This window comes from Athalia rosae, chromosome 4, assembly GCF_917208135.1.
Source record: "Athalia rosae chromosome 4, iyAthRosa1.1, whole genome shotgun sequence".
NCBI lineage: Eukaryota > Metazoa > Arthropoda > Insecta > Hymenoptera > Athaliidae > Athalia > Athalia rosae.
In genome coordinates this window covers 1,560,661-1,577,720 of record NC_064029.1, presented here as the reverse complement: position 1 = coordinate 1,577,720, position 17,060 = coordinate 1,560,661, and the positions used below count along the sequence as shown (strand labels likewise).

The window sequence follows — 17,060 nt, the reverse complement described above, 5'->3', positions numbered from 1 at the left end:
AGAAATGATTTCCTTAACTAGAACTTGGTGAATCATACTTCTACGTGATAACCGGTAAAACGTGATGAATAACAAGAGACTGATACCAGATCGAAGTCGAATAATATAATCAATCACGACAGATGTAATTTATCAATGTTTAACGATAAATTTCAGATCTGAGCTGGAAAGTTCTTGATGGCAACCACACAAGCGATTAGAAACTGTGATTAAATATGAGTCACAAGTGGTCTTGATATCGGTGGAAGAACCAGTTTCATCAACTGTCAGACTTTTGTTTTTCATCTAAGGTGAATTGTTTAATTCGATGAAATCACGACGATTTTCATACGTTTATTCTAACAACACGTATAAACCATGACGGGTGACGTAAATCCTTTAGATTTATACAATATGCAGGGTAGACAGGATTGTACATTGACTGCAATATCTATAGCTGTATACTTATCAGTAAGTGTATGCCTAGGTTTCTTGCCTATCGTTCCGATAGATAAATCATCAGAATTTCAAAGGAGCGTATACCTATCCAAGCCACCCTTATAATGTCTATGATTTTTGCCCCGGTAGAAAACACCTGCACGTACACGTATTTCGATTTTTTTTGAAGACTAAGATTTGAGACCCAATAACAGTAGTACGAAAAACAAGTTTCCGATAAGTGAAGCGGAAAAAGCTTCGAGTCGCAGGTGTCATTCCGAAGTGGATCGTTGCCGAATTGTAAGAATCATTTGGATATTTGAAGTAAAGAGGATTTGCCTAAGACAAAGTCCTTTGCTTTCAAATTGATTTTAACTTAATCTCGTATCTATGATAATACGTTAATCACCGTTCGAGGGTTTTCAGTTTATTCCAAGGAATCATGATTTCTTGCGTGGGCTGATAGCTGATCGATATACCGAACGCAATAAACGGTCATTCCATCAGCCAGATTGAAATTATGCAACGGCGAAATTGACGAGTGCACGTCAAGCTCTGGGGGTGTATTTATGCAAATGTGCATAAGTAATCCTGGTGGAAGCGGCGTTTTGTAACTAGAGCTTGTTATAAGGTTGATAATTCCCACACTCTACCCCGAAGTCGGGCTCATTGGAAATTGGAAAGTTATCGGGAAACCGCACGCGAAAATTGTCCCAACAGCCGAAATGACTCTTCTTCTTTTCGTCCTATTAATGGGAACGATTTTTTGGCCTTCGATGAGCGAAAAAATTCCCGTGGCAAATTTTTTAAAGGACTATTTCGCGGAGAAATTCATTCATCAAGTCACGGTGTTCACCTGCTGGAATAGTTTCGGTACGTTCCTGTGCAAGTAAATTTAATTCGTTGTTTCCAGTTACACAGATTATTATGATGCAATCATCATTAACGATCGAAGGTTTTATCTCTAACGACTGACTATAATCTGAGTATAAAAGAATTCGCCATGATCATCTCGGCACCCCGAGGCCATAAATTATTACGAAGAGTTTACGATGGGTGAAATTAACTCGGCTCATATAATCAGCAGCCTTCAAAATGTTCTGCAGCGATGCAACTATCATTTTGTTATTGAAATAATAGACCTATACTTCTTTTCAATAAGCCAGATAATTTTATTCCCCTAAATGAGTCATATGAAAATCCCTACTTACGTACTCTAAATTATAATTGTGTGACAGAGAGCGTAAAATTATATCGGGAGCTGATGAATTCCGGATTAAAAACTGGATTCGTTTCAATTCCCAACGATAACTTGGACATGCATCGAATTTTGACCGTAAACTACTACAAACTTGGTGTCGTCCTGGACTTGGATTGTCCGAGAAGTAATCAAGTTTTTGAACAGGTAAAACGACTCACTACAATCAACTAATCGAAATAAAATAAAAAATTATGTTATTGTAGTTTGTCGGCCAAAATATTCCGTTCAACGAATCGTATTTTTGGCTTCTCCTTACCAAGAAACCTGCACCGAAGCCTTTGCTTCGTAAATTGCCACTTACAATAGCGACAGAAATGGTAATCGCCGTAGAGGATGCAGTTGAAAATATTTTCGAACTCTTTGACGTTTATAATCCAAGTTATCGACACGGAGGTGCACTCAATGTTACTTATATAGGGCAGTGGGGCCCGGAGCAAGGTCTGACCCTGAGATTTAATCAGTACAAGTACAAACGACGTGGTAATCTTCATGGACTTTCCCTCAACGCCTCCATCGTTGTAGGTTGACGATTATTGTTGTTATATTTTTCTTTGTAAAATTCAATTACATTAGCCCAATTAATTGAGCCATGCAATGTCATTTATTTTTACTTACAGCTTACTCATAATCCAACACCAGATTTTATGACGTACATATCGAATCCCATTAACCGACACGTTGACACTATGCATCGTTTCAATTACGCCTTGGTTTGTCAACTGCGTGATTACTATAATTTCAAGTAAATTGATTCATTTAATCATCGAACCCGTTTCCGTAAGGATACCGAATCTCTAGTATTTTCGCTGATTATTCACTCTTCAGGATAAACCTTCTGAATGCCACTTCATGGGGGTACCTTATAAATGGGACATTCGATGGAATGTTGGGTGACATGATCGCAGGACGAGTCGATCTTGGCGCAACACCATTGCAATTTAAAGAAGAGCGTATCGACGTGGCCGAATATACGGTACAGACGTATGTGGCAAGGTCGGGATATCCAATGAAATTTTTTATTTTCTATTCAGAAATTGAACTCTCCACTTGGCTAAATATACAGCAGCACATTCGCTTTTTGCTTTTAGACCTGTTATCATTTTTCGTCATCCAAAGCAAGCTTCTATACGTAACGGATTTCTCCGGCCATTCGCCCAAGAAATTTGGATAATAACTTTGGCGATGACCGTAATGTGCTGGTTGTTGTTGTGGACCACGGTCCGGTTCGATCTTTTATTAAATCAACGCACTCCCGAAACTACCCTCGAAATTCAACCTTGTTCGGAGTCGGCTTTGATCGTCTTGTCCGCCTTGTACCAGCAGGGTAAAAAAGCTCGACGTCAATCATTGGAAAATGAAAGTGAAATCCCGATTATTATCTCTTCCTAATCCGCTAGTTATTTTCAGGACTAACGGAAGGGCCGCGCTTTTACTCCGGACGTATCGTTTTCATTTTCGTTTTCATCTGGGGATTGCTTCTCTATCAATTTTATTCGGCAAGTATCGTTGGTTCCCTTCTCGCTGAACCTCCTCGATACATAAACAATTTGAAAGCACTTCTGGATAGTGATTTGCAGTTGGGAATCGAAGATATTGCCTACAACTACGACTACTTCGCGGTGAGAGCTTATTATCATTCGCGTATCGTGAACCATTGGAATTCATCGTCATGAATTTTTACATCTCCTTCAATTTTAGACTACCAATGACCCAGTTGGCATAGAACTCCACAAACGCAAAGTATTGCCTTTTGTAAATCGTCCAGGCAGGAGATCTGCTTACCTTGACCCACGCGAGGGTCTTCGAAGGGTCCAAAAGGGCGGATTCGCTTTTCAAGTAGACAGCGGAACCGCATACAAAATTATCACGGTGATTAATTACGAGTAAAATCATTTCACCCCGATAACCAGTATAATAGAAAATTAGTTCACCAATTTCAGGATACCTTTACCGAGGACCAAATATGCGATCTCACCGAGGTAGAATTATTTCCTCCAAAACACACGGCCACGGTAACGAGCAAACATTCGCCCTTCAAGAAGATGGTCACTTACGGGTCAGTGTGACATAAGTTGAATTCGAAACGACGAGTGTTCTAATTTTTATTTCATACCTCGTCGCAGGATGCGGCAGATCATGGAACGTGGAATGGGCGATCGTTTGCGTCAAGTGTGGAATTATCGTAAGCCAAAATGTCCAGAGAGTCACAGCTCGATTCCGACGCCCGTATCCCTCGAGGATTTTTCTCCAGCCTTATTTTTACTCAGCTTCGGTCTGTCGATAGCCGGTGCCGTCCTATACGTCGAAAAATACGGAGGCTTCGGGACCTGCAAAATATATAATCGGCGTATCGCTGTTTTCAGATAAAGTTAATTAGCGTTATTCCAGGACACACAATAAGATTAGACTCTCTCGTATATGTTCTCCGCCTGACCACGTGATTATGAATAAATATTGTGACCGACACGATCACGTACCGATCAATTTTTCGAGCAACGAGCAACATACAATTTTTACCACCCGTTTCCCATCATTCGCGTGTAATTTTTTTCTTCCTCTGCAAGTGTGAATCCCAATTATTCGGATCGTTCAACGCGACGTTTCCAATATTCGAATGCCAATTGCGGAATACATGTTACATTTATTATTTAAAGTTGGATCGCGGTACTTAGCGCTCGCACTATAAATAACGCGTTACACGGTGAACTGAGTCATGCACATTATATCTGATTATATGGAATCAATTTTTTCAATTTTTCTTCTTTTTATCTCCGTGCGCCGCGCAAGTCCAACCTGGTAGCCGCGTTTATAAGTATGCAGTGCGGTGCAGTCTGTAGAAAAATATACGTGCATCGAATCGAAATGAACAAGAGTTAATCATATTTTTTGATCAATTTATTCCTCTCCATCTTAATAATTTGTGGTCGTATCACGTTAGTCCACCGACAGTAATATTCCGCAGTATTGTAGGTATATTCTTGTCAAATATGCCCGAAGGTCTGAGGGGTCAGTCCGGTCCGAGTAATGCGATGTCATATCTCTAAACAGCGACTGTCATCACGTCCGATGAAAACGTTCAAAGAAATCAAATGAAATATTAAAAGATATCCCGAGAGCCCTGTCAGAGCTTGAAATCCAGAGTCGATGAAGACTCGTTGAAATTTTCTGACATCAGAATTCAGGCAAATAATTCACATTGAAAATTGTTTCTTTATTTGACGTGTCGCATTCCTGAATAGATTTGATAAATCATGCACAATGTGACTGAAACGTTGCCGACAGATATCATATCGAAGTCTGTATAGGCAGCGAAGAAGGTTGAAAAGGTAGAGGAAATTTTGTAGTTAAAAATTTCAGTGTCTTGAAAAACACCGAGTGGATAACATGTTATCGATGTCTTATGAGCTGTGTGATCGGAATAATAATTATTACAGCCAATATTTACCTATTTAAAAAAACGCCAAAAGAATTACCGAATTTTTACGAGTATATATTTTAAAATCTGCGTTGAGAAATCACTTTTATCCTCCTGTTTTAATTTTCACATACATGTGCATGTGCGTGTGTATCTTTTTATTTTAATTCTTTTCAACGTGCGGTGAAAGCTGATTCAGTTCTCGTTTATAATCATCTGTTAAATCGAGTCCACGCAGAGTCACCTCGACGTTAATATTCGCGAAAATGAATGTTTAAAAAATAAAAGGGAGTAATGGGAGGGATGTACCATGATTGAAAAACTCGTTTTACGTGTCGAGTGATTCGTACGCGCTATAAATAAATTCCGCTTACGGTATAGGCCGGTTGCTTTTCCACTCGTAACAACAGTCAAAGAATTTGGAATAACAATTTCGATTTTTATTAGTACCTGCAAGTGGAATTTGGAAAAAAATGCGGCTACGTATTTTCATCAGCTTTATGTTCGTGACGCAAATTCGAGCTTCGATGAATTCCGACGATCTTGGAGAATTCATCCTGGATTACATCGAATATAAAAACGCCAGTCGATTGCTTTCAGCTTTTCTCTGCCAAAGAGATTTTGGTAAGGATAATAGGAAGTCGTTTAACAATCAATCACTGCCATCATGATATCCTTGTCGACTTTGCTTTTTAAATTTTTATTCAATTCTTTTTTTTCCATGCCTTTCCAACTGTAGTAATTACATACGGTTGAAAAAGTCCTTGTTAAATTTTGCAGACACTTTGACCTTGAGTCGAAAATTGGCGAATGCTTCTGTCAGCTCCGTGCTCTCAGATCCACTTTTCATTTCATCGAATAAAAAAGAAATAAAGAGTATATTAAACTTCAGCTATCGCAGGTTGAACGTCGTGGCGGACCTGGAGTGCCACGATACTGAAAAATTGATAATGCAGGTGATATTCAACGAATTCCAAGATAGGACTCAGACGCGAAGGCAACGACAAAATCAGCTGGATTTTTGTTCCATTTTTAGGCCTCCTGTAATAAAATGTTCAACCATTCGTACGTTTGGTTGTTAATCGGTAACAATGAAAGTTACGCCGTAGAATTAATGACCAAGTTGAACTTGAGCGTCGACGCCGACATCGTTTTAGCGATTGCGTCGGAAGGAGCATTGGAGTTGTACGATGTGTATAACACCGGAAGCGATCGAAATGGAAATCTTAATGTAACTTTTATCGGCACATGGAGTACGTCCGAAGGTTTGGACGTAATTGATCTTCAAAGTTTTGTCTATCGGCGCCAAAATCTTACTGGGATTACTCTGAAATTTGCTACAGTTGTGAGAGGATTATATCCTATACTTTTTTTTATATCTTCTCTATTTCTTGATTATATCGGTCAGTAGTAGGCGGATTCGACTTTATTTTTTTTTCGATCCACAGACCGCCTACATGAACCCCGATGAACGTGATTTGAATAAGTATCTTTCCGATCTCGCGAATAAGACCTACGACAATATATCGAAATTTAGCTACGCTCTTAGCGGAATCCCTCGAAATTTCTTCAACTACTCGTGAGTACATCGTCGTTTTACAAGTCAGTGAGAACAAATTCAGAAAAAAAGGGAAGGAATGGAAGTATACGGTAATTACTAGGGTGGAAATATCCACTTGGCATGACTACGGCGGTCGTTGGAATGGACCTTATTTTGGGATGATGGGCGCCTTGGGACGAGGGGAAGCCGATTTCACCCTCGGCGGTACCGTTATTACCGAAGAACGATTGGAATACTGCACACCTGTCGTACAAAACTACCCCTTCTGGCAAGTTTGTTGCATAAATATTTCACTTAATCGATATAGGAACTCCGATTCGTAATTTCAAGGACCGGATTTCTTTTCAAACATCCCAAGAGCCATTCGATTAGAAATGCGTTTCTGGTACCACTGGCACCGTCGACATGGAACGCGGTTATCGTTACATCGATGCTCTTCATCTTAACGATTTCTTTAGTAATGTATCGCGAGAGGAAAAGCTATGAAAACCCATGGAGCTTCGGAGTTTGTATAACCTTGGCAACTTTGCTGCAACAGGGTAGCGATAATATTCCACAAAATACGATCGTCTCGGCTGTTTTTCGTTGATAAAATTCTAAAATCGTAACGGTTTTCTAGGTTGGTCAATTTCACCGCCAGGATACAGCGGGCGTATCCTTTTCTTCGTTTTCATGGTGTTCAGCATGTTGCTCTACAATTTTTACAGCGCTTCGGTGGTTTCCTCTTTATTATCGGATCCCCCGCAGAATATTCGGACCATGGCCGATTTGTTGGACAGCGGAATTCCAGCCGCCTTCGAGAACGTCTCTTACGTCCCTCATTATTTCGAGGTATGCGTCATGTAATCCAACAAAAAAAATAGAAGAAGAATCTCAGTGAAAAATAATCGAACAGATTTCAACCGTCCCGGCGGAAAAGAGCTTTTGGGAGAAACGTTTGCTGGACAAAGGAATACCGAAGGTCCTTCCACGTCCCGAGGGTATCCTGCGCGTGAAGGATGGAGGCTTCGCCTATCACACTACTCCTAACGATGCCTATGAAAAAATTTCTCAGGAGTTTAGTCAGCCGGAAATATGCAGTTTGGCAGAAATCACGTTCATCAGAAGGTCCATCCTTGCGCTCTGGGGTACACGTGAAAATCCCTACACGGAACATCTGAGGATCATGTGAGCGCAGAGGACTCTTCTCGTTGATTATATCGACGTGAATTATTTTCAAATGATTTTTCACAGACATCGGCGCCTGGAGGAAGTCGGGATTTTGGCGAGGGAACAGAAACGCTGGTTCGCTTCAAAACCCGAATGCCTAGCGGGCGTAACTACTCTAAATAGTATCACTCTTGCCGATGTAGCTCCAGCATTTTTAGCCCTATTAATGGGCACCTTACTGGCTCTAGTTATTCTAGCAGTCGAACGAGCTCATTATTTCATGGTGAAAAATAACCGATAATAATTACTGTGAAAAGTGCACAATTGTACGCCACACGCGCGGACGATCGACTATGGTAAAATAAATTCAGAAAAATATTCCCATATCCCACTCGGATTATAATTGTCGGACATGAATTTTCATTCGCGTTTCTCCGTTCTCTCCGCGCTGAATAAATCAAGGATTCGGATCCAGCGCTGAATGAACATTCATAGGTATTTTGAGAAAACAAAAATTCCATTCTCTGCAAGGCAGATACGCGAGGTTTTTTTTTACGCGAAAAAAAAAAAAAGCATTTTGAAAAATATGCATTTATTCATCGGAAATATCACCGTGATGTAACAGGCTTTGGATTCAGGTCGCTCACCGGGTGTCCTTGGCCTTCCTCAAGAGATAAGTCAAGGTTCATTGGGTACATTTATATTATCATGTCACTAATTGATTCCGTACAGCATTAGAATAGCGATATGTCCGCATGTATATTCGCATTATTCGGGCGGGCGTCACGCGCGCGAAATGCCATGCGATCGAAGACAATGTTTGCTTACCAATTATTACGATAAGTATGATTTCTCAATCAGCGTAAGAGGAAATGAAATCGGTATGGTCAACTCGCTAATTCACGACCGCGCTTACCGTACGAAACTTTTGGTAAAATATTCTTTCGACTAACGTCTTCCCAGGAATGAGCTGGCTTCGGCATCATCTTGAAAAGTCAGCATTGGAATCCTCGGAAAAGATTTCTTACTTTTATTTGTGAGAAGGTAATACGAATAAGAAATGGAATTCACCTGCTTATACATCCCGACGCTCACCGTCGGTTGAATCGGTCATAAAATTCTTATGGAGGAGTATTTCAAATTCAAGGCAACTATAGCGTCACGATTACCTTACTACTTGCATGGAATACGGGATGGATTGATTTTCTTTCAAGGAGGAAAATGTTCGAGTCCTCATGTGCAACCGAATGACACCGCGGCCTATAAAATCAGTGGGGGATCAGCCGACAGAGGAGTATAATACCGACTGGCAACTTGCTCGATTTAACACTCTGGACCGCAATTTATTTTTTTGACCACTTTTCTTGCGTTCCTTCTGGTGACTCGGGTCCTTCGGGTGCGAAATAGGTAACCGGCAGCGAGAATTGCACAGAATCCCGCAGCTCGTCGCGGGAATAATAATTGGAAATTGTAAGTCGCGGTGAAACTTTAATATTTGTATCGTAGATACGCTGACGGCGATGGCGTTTTTACCAACGATAATTCTGGTGGTCGTGGGGTTGCAATTGGCATTCGCCGAAGAAATGTACTCCAATAAATACGACAACGTCGACGTAGACGTAATACTGCACAGCGATCGACTTTTGAAGCGGTACATGGATTGCGTTCTCGAGAAAGGACCTTGCTCTGCGGACGGCCGATATTTTCGAAGTAAGTACATTTCAAATGTGGTTACACCTACGTATTCATCACGATTATTGGCAGAAATATTCTGCCAGAAGGACATCCTCAAGGTTAACTTGATCGTTAGTTTTATCTGTCCCAGTATTTAGATACCGTCATTCGGTTGTAAAATATTCGGTAATGTGTCCATAGTTTTGTTGAACTATAAGCTTCCTAGCTTGCGATTTCGAATTTGCTCGGTAAATACACATTAAACTTACGAGACAGCAACTTGTTAAATTTATTTCAACGATACAGTTTATTGAGCGCAATTCCGATCCTGGGAAGGCGAAAAGCATGATCCTTGATCAATTTTGAAAGGACGTATATCATTAATCGGTCCATTTTCTTTTATTTTCAGGCATCCTACCCGACGCTCTGGCAACGAATTGCTCGAAATGCACCAGAAAAATGAAGCTTAACATCAGGAAGGTGTCGAAGCACATCAAGAAGGAAAGACCGGATGACTGGGAAAGCTTTGTGAAAAAATACGACGCTGATGGAAAATACAAACAATCTTACGAACGTTTCCTGGACGAATGAACTGCCCAAAATTTCACGGGCAGTATGATTACTTGTTAATTTCAGTTCCCGTGTTGACACATCCAGGACTGGCCGTATCACTATACGATAATTCAATGATAATCGGCGTAATAAAATATTTATTTGTACTATGCGTGCGTGTAATTTATTCCAAGTCACCGAATGATCGATGAGAATCGATAAATGAATGTGAAAATAAATGTTGAATGTTCGTTTTTTGTTCGTGCAGGATATTGGGAATAGGTATGTTCCTTTTAAAAATGACGCTTAGTTTGTTCAACAAGTCTTCGTTTATTTACAATCAAGGCAACATGCCTCAACAAAAATACGCGAGTTCACAAAATACATTAACAAAAACAATCGTAATTATATGAACAGTGGTAACAAATATATGTCTACTTTAAAAATGTTACACTTATCGAACGCGTCGCCGAAGTTCTAACGGTATGGACACTGGATCTTGACCGCCGTGTGCTTTCTTTTCTCTTACTCCAAAAACTTCGATGAAATCCTCTCCGAACTTTTTAAGAGATGATCTTCTTCTTCCTCGCATCTTCGATAAACTTGGCGATCAGAGCTTTCCATTCATCCGGACGTTTTTCCGTGTACCACGTGGACAGGGTATCGAACATACGTTTCTGTTTCTCCGTGCATTTTCTGCATTGGGTTACAATGGCTTCCGGGAAGTTACCTGTTCGAGAAAAGCAGAATTTTTCGGTTAGACAGGAAAATTCGTGGACTGTAACTAATTTCTAAGAGCTCGATTTTTTCCGTTCGTTTGAAAATACACAGGGCAAGATGGAGGTAACACGAGTCTTCGTACTTGGAAAATTTTCCACACGATAATTCGAAACAATTTGAATATCAGACACTCGTGACTGTCGAAGAATAAAAAAAAATCGTGCGAATTCGTGTCCGAAAAAAATGTTCAAACTAAAATATCGTAGCCTTGTTCGATGGAAAACTTATCGGGCGAAAAAGAGGAGCGATACGTTCTTTTGAAAAATTTAGCGTCCGGTGTGATGCAGGGTGAAGATCCGATGAAACACGCGTAATATTGATCGCGGAGACGATTGTTCTCGAGGATTTCTTCGGGCTTTATGTAGTCGTACTTGTCGGAGTACAACTCCTCGGCGAGGACAGCCGTCGACACCGCGGCTACGATCAAACCAATCGCGAATCTTAACCGGAACATTTTTGACTGGTATCGGGTAAAGTTTGAAATTAAACTGACTCGTACGTCTTGGCCAACTCTCATATTTATATACCGAGCTTCTAGTTGACGTGATGGATGTCCTTCGGTCGCGTTAATCTTTGCGCAATAATCTTTTACTCCTCACCGCGTAACGGGGGTAAAAATAATAGGAGCCTCAGGTTATCCCGCAATAATAGACTCGTGCGTATCGCTCGAATCGATACAGACCGCTTCATCTGTGGAGCCGATTCCGGTTTGTTTGTGCATTTTCTGAAATTTTTGCATACCGGCCGAAATATCAAAGGATTTCGTTCACGTCGAGATCAATATTTTGCCGCGGAGATACAGAAAATTTTCGTAGAATAGACGCGCGAACAAGTTTTTCTCCCGTTTAGAAAAATGCATTGTTTATGAATATTCATCATGCTCAAACTTCGTTTTTATTGCTAGTTTCTTACGTATGTTGTACACGTCACTTCTACGTATCGTACATCTATCGTAATGACGACGCATCTCATTGAACCGGGTAAGTTCGACGAGAGGTCAGGATAAATTTAATAGTCAATCGTAATTTTAATAAATATGATACCGGGTTGTAATTACATAACTTTGGGTAGCAATTAGAATCGATGTTGTTGTGAATTAATGCAACGATCGGGACGTTGAATTATATGAATTATAAGTTAATTGAATCGCCTGCATTTTACCGTCAATTATATTCGATCATTTTTCGAACTTTTCCATTACACGTGACAGGTATGGATATTTTTCTATGAATTATCGATCCTAGAATGCGATGCACTGTAAGCATTGTTCCTTCCGCCGCAGTCACCGGATATCACAATTGCCTCGTTAAATGACTCGTGCGAGTATGGAAAATATTTTCAACGTGCGAAATAATTATTCAAAGATTGTTTAAAAAATTTAAAAACCTTTGAAATGAGCTTAGCTGATCATCTAGTTAATCTATGCGTCATTATTACAGGTACAAGCCTTTCAATCTCTTGGCGATCGATGACCTACCACAGCACGGCGTTGAAATACTGGGCTGTCGATTGCAGGTAACCGTTTCCCAAGAGATCGGTTAACGGTCGTCGATGTTACCCGGTGGATGCGACACGGCTTTTGAAAGGTATATCCTGTTTCTGCCGATCGATCGGTCATTTGTTTATTCACCGGTGGATATGTAGGTAGCGATAATATCGTATACGAGATCCGAATGAATGGTAAAAATGTTGCTAATAACCGACGACGAGAAATCGGATACCGTGATACTCGCGGAGTAATAGACATCGCGATGTTGACCCGATGAGTCTAGAGAGAAAAAAAGATTAATGCTAAATAAAATAATGACGACTCGCTAGATCGAATCCATCAAGGCCAACAAGATTTCATGCACGTATAAAATAGTCATTCAGCTATTCCGTCAAATTTTGATACGCACTTTACGTACCACTGCATGTTTTGACTACCCAAGTTATGTAGAAACTTTTCAATCGTATTAATTACACATCTAGTTATGATCTGTGTTCGGATTTTTATCGCATCATCGAGTCATCAAATCGAATGTCACGTATACAATCTATCCTACGCGCCTTATTCGATTGAGGAATGTTATCCCATTTTCACAAGTGGTCATCATTCATTTTTCATTTGAATTCAGCTTCATTCGAGTTATCACCAGCGATTTGTCACTTTGTGGAGCAAAAAAATTGAGATATCTTCATGAGTAAAATTCCTAGCTCAATTTAGTCGACGGATTCGTGTTCCTGGGGTCAAAATACATTGGAAAAGCGTCATACGATCGATTTTAAATCAAAAATACTTCATTTTTGGCCAAAAAATCGAAAAAATTCAAAGGGTTACCCTTGAAATTTTGTCGATTTTGGGTCAAAAAAAAAAATTTTTTTTTATATGCTATTCCGATGTATTTTGACCCTAGGAATACGAATCTGAAAGAAAAATTGATCTATCTTGGAAAATGACCGAGTTATCCTTATTTTTTCGCATTTTTTGGTACAAATTTGAGGATATCTCGAAGGGAAAAAATCGTAGCTCAATTTGGCTTTCGGATTCGTGTTCCTGAGGTCAAAATACGTAAGAAAAGTGCCATACGATCAATTTTAAAAAATAAAAATTTTTGGTCAAAATTTGAAAAAATCGTAAGGGGTACCCCTTGGAAAAATCTCAAATTTTGACCAAAAATTTTTATTTTTTAAAATTGATCGTATGGCACTTTTCTTATGTAATTTGACCTCAGGAACACGAATCCGAAAGCCAAATTGAGCTACGATTTTTTCCCTTCGAGATATCCTCAAATTTGTACCAAAAAATGCGAAAAAATGAGGATAACTCAGTCATTTTTTAAAATAGATCAATTTTTCTTCTGGATTCGGATTCCTGAGCTCAAATTACATTAAGATAGATCAAAAAATGAATTTTTTATTTTTGACCCCAAAAAGCTGAAAATTGGCGATAACTCGGTCAATTTTAGAGATAGATCAATTTTTCTTTCAGATTTGGATTTCTGAGGTCAAAATACGTCAGAAAAGTGTAATACAATCAATTTTTAAGGTACTTTACTTTTGGCCCAAAAATCGATTTTTTTTTTTGGCTTTTCAAGGATAATCTCACGTATAATCAGCTCAGGAATTCAAATCTGATAGCTAAAATCATTCACTAGTGCAATCGATCAAGTAATCATCAATTATTCGCTGTTGGGAGCAGAAAAATTGTAAGACATATCGATTGGTTTTAGTCGTAGACCCACTTTGATTCATCGCAATCCATGCATGCGTCGAAATATTCGTATTTCTCAATTCACCAGCAAACCCGAGCTTTGCTGGAGTCAGCGTAGCCAGCAGCGTAGCGCTTTGTTGTGAGACGTCACCTTCGGGGCTGAGCAGAGGTGACGCCCCACAACAAACCGCGCGCCCCTGGCTACCTGACTCCAGCAAAGTTCGGGCTTGCTGGTAAATTGAAGAATTCGAATATTTCGACGCATGCATGAATTGCGACGAATCAAAGTGGGTCTACGACTAAAACCAATCGATATGTCTCATAATTTTTCTGCTCCCAACAGCGAATAATTGATGATTGCTCGATCGATTGCACGAGTAGATGATTTTGGCTTTCAGATTTGGATTTCGGAGCTGATTATAGTATGTGAGATCACTTTTGAAACCTCAGGAATCCAAATCTGATAGAAAAATTGATCTATCTCTAAAATTGACCGGGTTATCGTCAATTTGTCACTTTTTGGAGCAAAAAAATCGAGATATCCCGACGGGAAAAATTCGTAGCTCAATTTGGCTTTGAGATTCGTGTTTCCGAGGCGAAAATACCGGCAGGTCCATCATTTCGCATTCTATAAATAATGGTTGTAGCAAATTGCGTTTGAATAAAAATATTTCTTGCACACTTATCCACGATTTTAAATTTAAAAAAAATTGTGACGGTCCAAAAGATGAAAACGAAAAGAATGAGAAACAGTCACGTCGTTACTGCACACCCGGTCTATTCGTCACTTATTTTTACGAGCACGTAATTAAAATCAATCGGTCAATCGATCATCGAGTAAAATAATCAACGGCCTTGTTACGGTACGTTGTGCACGCAAATGTCTCGTCGCACCTATGCAGCGAAGAAAATACGGGTTACGTGAAAGTTGTCCTTATTATGTATCTGCGGTATTATTTTTTTTACTCCAACCATAGTGAATGCAAGTATGAATGCAACACCGAGTTATAAAGCCGATGACATTAGAGTGTAAATACGTCTGCAGGCAGCTGCAACCTCGGTAGCCCCGATTTTTAGGAAAGCCGCGTCAGGGTCATCCACTAGACTCACTGCGTAGTCTAGTGGGTCGACGTAACTAGAATCTCGGATGTCGTTGGCATTAAATCAGCAATTGCAGTAATACAGATATGGGGATTTTTTCAAACCGATCTGCACCGGGTAATCAAGGCGCAAGAAAGTCTGGCACACGCGGCATTACAATATTCTCACAATTAGTCCAAGTATATTATCCTCGTTAGGTTATTGCCTTGCGGATTGTGCCGCAACTTTTATCGCAATCACCAACCTAATTTATTCGGTTTAGCGCCTCAACATAAAAAATATGAATTTCTGCCTATGAAAAATATCGAGTGAAAGGCCTTGTCCAAATTTACCTTCGACGAATAGGTGTTCTGGCATTTTGCATTTCAACGAAGGACTAGAATTTCAATTTCACTGACGCATATGATATGCATAGGCGATCTGTAGCAACGGCCTCTGACTATTCTTATTATTTTGTTTATCCGATTCTCTCTGATTGTGAGCGTCGTAATCTTTCAGATTTTGACTCGATTCGTTCGTACGTCATCTGCACGTTGTCGCTTGCCTCGTGCTCCGATACGTGATCGATGATATCGCGTGGGTGGATTATTGGATTATCAATCGCATGTGAGTACGTATTTATTTATCGCACTCGTGCGTTCTTCATTTAAAGTAGGCTCGCGATGTTCGGAAAGTTGAATGCCCGCGTATTCTAACGGTAAGTTAACCATAAACAATAATATATGTAATCGAGCAGTCGCCATTGTACGATTACTTTTCGACACGGAGTCTCATTTTTTCTTTCTTCATTTTCAGCCACTGACGTTAATCATAATGCCATCGGAATAAGGACGTTAATATCTGTTTACGTTCAATGTTGAATGAAAATTTCCCATACCTCATTATCATTTTTCGTTAAATTATCCCGTCTCAACTTTGATCCGGAATATAATTTTTTCCCAACCGTACACGTATACATACATATTTCCGAACGATGCTCCAAATATACGGCGAACGTATCGAGGGAGAGGAAAATTTCCTTTTTGAATATCAGCGATCGAGTCGCTGGAATAAAACTTTTGGCGAGCACGCTTCGAGGATGAAAAATTATGCATCGGCATAATCCGGTCCGCAACTGCAACCGGTATCGCCCCGAAACCACCGTGAGCTTCCATGAGAAACGTAGAATCGACTTTTCGAATATTCCCCTGACAAAAACAAGCAGCCGGAAGTTTGTTTCAACTGGATAAATATCAATTAAATTGATACCCTGATCTACGTTATCGGATTTCAGGAAACCGGTTGTAATCGAAATGCGAGTAAAACAACAACAATTCGTAACTGGACGCGATCTTTCTGGATCTGTCGTGACGTTCTCGTCGGTAGTATTCGTTGAAACGTAATTACCAGCCGCTCGGATTACACGAAACTTTTGGATGAACTGTCGATGGGGGCAAATTTTTCCATCTCGCAATTAGATTTAACGCACACGCAAAACTCCCACTATCTACCAGTAATTGATTGACAATGTTTTCGGTTTCTTACGCCGGACATCGACAGCTCCCGACAGTTTAATAGAGAAAAATGAAAGGTTATTCAGTCGATGTCTATGACGAGATCGTTAAATTATTCGCATACGTTTGAAATGTATCTTTTACACACCGGTCTATATATATGTAGCTAATTGTTTTTCTAATTGAGCTATAGAACGATCAATCAGTTTCAATCAAATTTGTATTATACAAACATCTGTTAATAAACGCCGATCGGCACCGGCACAAGCTCTTCGGTCGTTCGTTCCGAGCAATTACAAAAAAACCAAAGAAAAAAAAAAAAAAATCGAAAAAAACTCGTGATAATTGCACAAAAAAAATGGGATAAATTCAGGCAAAAAAGCTTCCTTCTGCCCACCTACTATATAAATTGTACATATGTATGCGTTCATCTGCTTCGGTAAGATATAGTATATAAATAGGAG

The 17,060-nt window shown here is 39.8% G+C and overlaps 3 protein-coding genes across 4 annotated transcripts; 2 read left to right on the top strand and 1 right to left on the bottom strand.

The window, feature by feature from the left end:
• The first annotated feature begins 23 nt into the window (after positions 1–23).
• Positions 24–8,916, top strand: LOC105687447. The gene is made up of 19 exons (XM_048653736.1): positions 24–1,290; positions 1,656–1,822; positions 1,882–2,196; positions 2,296–2,420; positions 2,504–2,671; positions 2,767–3,002; positions 3,086–3,297; positions 3,377–3,547; positions 3,619–3,734; positions 3,802–4,033; positions 5,522–5,717; positions 5,874–6,049; positions 6,130–6,438; positions 6,542–6,672; positions 6,755–6,922; positions 6,985–7,193; positions 7,274–7,485; positions 7,550–7,821; positions 7,888–8,916. The coding sequence occupies exons 1-19, from the start codon at positions 1,143–1,145 to the stop codon at positions 8,102–8,104; spliced, it is 3,780 nt and encodes a 1,259-aa protein (XP_048509693.1). The 5' UTR covers positions 24–1,142; the 3' UTR covers positions 8,105–8,916.
• A 144-nt stretch (positions 8,917–9,060) lies between these two features.
• Positions 9,061–10,201, top strand: LOC105687603 (ejaculatory bulb-specific protein 3-like). Of its 2 annotated transcripts, XM_012403385.3 has the most exons (3): positions 9,061–9,210; positions 9,310–9,513; positions 9,887–10,201. In XM_012403385.3, the coding sequence occupies exons 2-3, from the start codon at positions 9,324–9,326 to the stop codon at positions 10,066–10,068; spliced, it is 372 nt and encodes a 123-aa protein (XP_012258808.2). In that variant the 5' UTR covers positions 9,061–9,210; positions 9,310–9,323; the 3' UTR covers positions 10,069–10,201. The 2 variants fall into 2 exon arrangements, with proteins under 2 accessions (XP_012258808.2, XP_048510044.1); XM_048654087.1 differs by lacking the exon at positions 9,061–9,210 and having other exon boundaries at positions 9,217–9,513.
• Positions 10,202–10,339: 138 nt separating this feature from the next.
• LOC105687600 (ejaculatory bulb-specific protein 3-like) lies at positions 10,340–11,318 on the bottom strand. Its single transcript, XM_012403383.3, has 2 exons — positions 11,065–11,318; positions 10,340–10,759 (listed from the first exon to the last, which is right to left on the bottom strand). The coding sequence occupies exons 1-2, from the start codon at positions 11,261–11,263 to the stop codon at positions 10,593–10,595; spliced, it is 366 nt and encodes a 121-aa protein (XP_012258806.1). The 5' UTR covers positions 11,264–11,318; the 3' UTR covers positions 10,340–10,592.
• Between the last annotated feature and the right edge of the window lie 5,742 nt (positions 11,319–17,060).

Bases quoted from the DNA above. Each gene is read 5' to 3' on its own strand.
- LOC105687447 (XM_048653736.1), top strand. From the start codon at position 1,143: ATGACTCTTCTTCTTTTCGTCCTATTAATGGGAACGATTTTTTGGCCT. The intron at 6,923-6,984 runs GCAAGTTTGTTG...CGTAATTTCAAG, and splicing joins GTACAAAACTACCCCTTCTG to GACCGGATTTCTTTTCAAAC. The intron at 7,486-7,549 runs GTATGCGTCATG...ATAATCGAACAG, and splicing joins ACGTCCCTCATTATTTCGAG to ATTTCAACCGTCCCGGCGGA.
- LOC105687603 (XM_012403385.3), top strand. From the start codon at position 9,324: ATGGCGTTTTTACCAACGATAATTCTGGTGGTCGTGGGGTTGCAATTG. The intron at 9,514-9,886 runs GTAAGTACATTT...TTTTATTTTCAG, and splicing joins GGACGGCCGATATTTTCGAA to GCATCCTACCCGACGCTCTG.
- LOC105687600 (XM_012403383.3), bottom strand. From the start codon at position 11,263: ATGTTCCGGTTAAGATTCGCGATTGGTTTGATCGTAGCCGCGGTGTCG. The intron at 10,760-11,064 runs GAACGTATCGCT...TTTCTCGAACAG, and splicing joins GGACGCTAAATTTTTCAAAA to GTAACTTCCCGGAAGCCATT.